General features: G+C 40.3%; 1 protein-coding gene across 1 annotated transcript; it reads left to right on the top strand.

Annotated features, from left to right (window-relative positions):
- Positions 1 to 2,568, top strand: LOC106880983 (zinc finger protein 271; the record flags this gene model as incomplete). Its single annotated transcript, XM_014931164.1, has 1 exon — positions 1 to 2,568. A coding segment is annotated over one exon (1,215 nt), but the record flags the coding sequence as incomplete, so codon positions are not given.
- Positions 2,569 to 4,394: the final 1,826 nt, after the last annotated feature.

Genomic DNA, 4,394 nt, shown 5'->3' with positions numbered 1-4,394 from the left:
AAACGTATTCATACAGGAGAGAAGCCATACCACTGTGATGTCTGTGGTACATCATTCTCTGACCGAAGTGATTTAAATTCTCACAAGCATATTCATACAGGGGAGAAGCCATTCCACTGTGACATCTGTGGTAAATCATTCCTTCACAGGAATAACTTGACTACTCACAAACGTATTCATACTGGAGAAAAGCCTTATCATTGTGATATCTGTGGTACACCATTCTCTGACCGAAGTGCTTTAAGTTATCACAAACGTGTTCATACAGGGGAGAAGCCATATCAGTGTAACATCTGTGGTAAACCGTTCTCTCAGAAATATGACTTGACAAGACACAAACGTCTTCATACCGGAGAGAAACCTTATCACTGTGATGTCTGCGGTACATCATTCTCTGACCAAAGCATTTTAAAATCTCACATACGTGTTCATACAGGAGAGAAGCCATATCAGTGTAAAATCTGTAGTAAATCATTCTCTCAAAGTAGTGTTTTAACTTCTCACAAACGTATTCATACCGGAGAGAAACCATATTCCTGTAATATCTGCGGTAAATCATTCTCTCGCAACTCTGCTTTGACTTATCATGAACGAACTCATAGAAGAGAAACACCATATCACTGTGACATCTGTAACAAATCTTTCCCTGTCAGTAGGAACTTAACTAATCACAAACGTATTCATACAGGAGAGACACCATATTCTTGTGATATCTGTGGTAAATCATTCTCCCAAAGTGGCAATTTAACTACTCACAAACGTTTCCATACAGGAGAGAAGCCATATCAATGCAACATCTGTAATAAATCTTTCTCTGTCAGTAGTAACCTAACTAATCACAAACGTATTCATACCAGAGAGACACCATATCACTGTGATATCTGTGGTAAATCATTCTCTCAAAGAGGCAACTTAACTACTCACAAACGTTTCCATACAGGAGAGAAGCCATATCACTGTGATGTCTGTGGTAAAGCATTCTCTGTGAGTTCTAGCTTATCTGAACACAAACATATCCATACTGGAGAGAAGCCATATCACTGTGATATCTGTGGTAAATCATTCTCTCAAAGTGGCAACTTATGTTCTCACAAACGTTTCCATACAGGAGAGAGACCATATTCTTGTGATATCTGTGGTAGGTCATTCTCTCAAAGTGGCAACTTAGCTTCTCACAAACGTTTCCATACAGGAGAGAAGCCAACACCACTGTGATATTTGTGACAAATCATTCTCTCAAGGTAATGACTTCACTATTCACACACAATTTTGTAGCAGAGAGAAGCCATATCCTCGTGATATCTGTGGTAGGTCATTCACTCAACATAACAGCTTAACTTCTCACAAATGTGTTCATAAGGGGAAGAAGCAATCCCACTGATATTTGTAGTAAACCCTTCTCTGTAAGTGGTGACTGAGCCCTTTACCATGAAGATTAGTCTCTCAAATGTGATGTTTATTTATTCACATTATTTCCAATTTGTCATCCATTAACTCACAACTTTCAAATTTTGGTGATGTGATTGTGTATTTTCAGAATGACATTGTCGGGTAGGTGTAAAATGCAGACTCTAACTAGTTTGAACATAAAATAGATAGAATGTTTGTGCCAGATATGACTGGTTTAAATGCTAAAGGGTTAACACTAGAAGTACCAACGTTTCTTCTTACAAGGACCATTGATGTTATTTTTGACTGCCATTGAAAATATTTATTTTAAATACAGTCCTGCCCTCTTGGCCCTGTCTCACTGTATCATTGCTCTCCGCTAGTTCCTGACCGGTATGTTCCACCCACACGCCCTCTCTTACTGTATTATTGCTATTGGCTTTCCCCCAACTTGTGTGTTCCACCCACATGTTAACAAGAACACTTTTTACACACCCTATCGCAACAAACCAATCTACATCTCTTCTTCACATTTCTTCCTTCATACACTATGCCTACCTCTCACTCCCCAATCCTGTCCTCATGGTCCTGTCCCTCTGTATCATTGCTATCCAGTAGCTGCCTGACCCTATTTAATACCCAGGTTGTCATCACTCAACCCCTCCCCCCTGCTTCCTTTGCAGTATCCTGTCTCTTATATTATGACGTTCGAACCTCAAGGGTATGCTCTGGCCCTTGCCACCATCCATATCTCTCTCTTCCTTTACTCAACCATCCCCATTTATGTTCGGATCCCCTCCCTTGTGAATATGCCCATCATTTTGCTGCCATCTCGATCGTGTTGTCTCCCACTATCTGCTTCTCCTGCACTTCCCTCAGGCTGGGTAACCATGTATCTCCTTTGTGGCAGTACACCTGTTTCTGTCTTCATTCCTGATCTCTCTCTCTCTCTCTCTCTCCCTCACCTGGTAAACTTGTATTTCCTCCACAACAACCAACGCTGCCCAACACACAGAACCAAGCCATGAACATGCTACAGAATTTCAACCATGATACAACTTCCACTGTTCCAGACAAAAGTTACTTAAAATTTGTCAAACTTGTTACTTCACAATATGTAAGACATTTGCCATGTATTTTTATAAGGGGTTGTAATAAATAACAGTTGCATTGAATTTACCTGGTTCTTCTTGTCATTCATTTATCTTCTGTCACTCCAGGCACACAGACTAGACCAGTTCATGCATGACCAACACACAGCTACATCAAGATGAACCAGCTACAGTTAACTTAAGCAAAACTCATTATATATATCTATGTATGTGTGTGTGTCTTCAATGTTGGTCTCCCAGTATTGCTTGACAGCTGATGTTGGTGCATTTATGTCCCTGTAACTTAGCTGTTCAACAAAAGAGACCGGTGGGTGGGGGGGTTGATTCATTCGACTAAAATTTCTTTGAGGCATTGTTCCAGCATGGCCACAATCAAGTCATTGAAATAGATAAAAGACGAGAGAAACCCACACCGACACACATAGACAATACAAGATTAAGAGCAACTGGATGAGGTTAATACTTGCTGGAGCCTAGCAGCGGGAAGTTTAGACAGTGTCACGTGACAACTTGCTGGGGCAGCCTGCTGGAGCCTAGCAGCAGGTATAAAAAGGGGAATTTGACAAGACAGTCAGTCGGACGCTGACACTCGTTGATGCTGCATCGAAGAGGCCAGGGAATAGAAGAAAGAAGACATGCACCCAACACCAGAGCTGAAGACACCTCCGAAAGGTGGGGCACCGCCACGTCAAAACGGTAGAGGAGTAGGGGCCGAAACCGGACGTGGTTCCTCCAGATGATGTCTTGAGCTAACTGGACCCTATAAAGGAGCTGTTGTGGTAGCAGACCACGAAACATGGTTGAAATTCCTGCTGAGCTGAATCTGTATTGAAGTTGACAGGAACATAGAGTATGAATGGGAGTGTTCATGAGGTGTGCAGTTCTTTGGGTAAATAAAAATGGGTTGTGGTACTGAAACACTGGAAATGATCTGAGAAAAGGAAAGAGTTTAATATTAAACATATTGGAATGGGTGGGTACCGCCCATGAAAGTGGTATATACGTGTGTGACTATATGCATAATGTATGTACTTCTGTCTTTGTGTATATCTGTGCATTTATGTACACAATTGTGTATGCACATGCGTGTGTATTTATATACTTAGGTATATGATATGTATTTATGTGTGTGTATGTGTGCACATGCAATTATAACTGAGTTTTATGACCACATAACTCCGCACACACCCATAAACTGAATAACTATTAAGATCAGATAATTTTTCTGGAAACGCCTTAGCCCAAGTACACTAATTTAAAATTCCTTGAACCAATGGGCACTGACTGACTAATTTGTAACATAAGCAAAGAGTCAGGTTCAGCAGAAGTATTGTACCAATGCCACCTTATCATTTGGGATGAATACACCATGTCACATGGAGGTGCAATGGAAGATCTTGATAAGACCTTACAGGACATAAGAGAAAACAATAAATCTACAGGAGTTACACTATTTTTTATCAGGAGACTTCAGACAGACATTACCAGTCATTCTGAGACTAAGATCTGATGAAATAAAACCATGCATTTAAGTCTTCACACCTATAGAATAACTTCTTTTTCAATACCAACATGCAAGCTTTATTACATGGGGACCAATGTATAGAACAGTTTTCAACCTTGCTCTTCCAATTAGAAAACAAAGGGGGAAAAAGCTTAATAGGTGTAAAAAAAAAAATGTAGAAACGAATGTGAAAACAAAAATTTGCGCAAATGAACGGGGTGTGTGGGGAGACGACTTTCGGAAAACTCACAAGATCCGATTTTTCTCTCATAACTTTTGGGGGAAATGGATATCTATTGATGGAATTTTATAGAAATTCCGTTCAAATAGCACAAACTACGATTATAAAGAAATTTGTGGGGAAAATGTTTTCTGAAGGGGGGGGGGGG

This window comes from Octopus bimaculoides, chromosome 28, assembly GCF_001194135.2.
Source record: "Octopus bimaculoides isolate UCB-OBI-ISO-001 chromosome 28, ASM119413v2, whole genome shotgun sequence".
NCBI classification, from domain to species: domain Eukaryota; kingdom Metazoa; phylum Mollusca; class Cephalopoda; order Octopoda; family Octopodidae; genus Octopus; species Octopus bimaculoides.
This window is presented reverse-complemented; position numbering and strand designations above follow the sequence as displayed.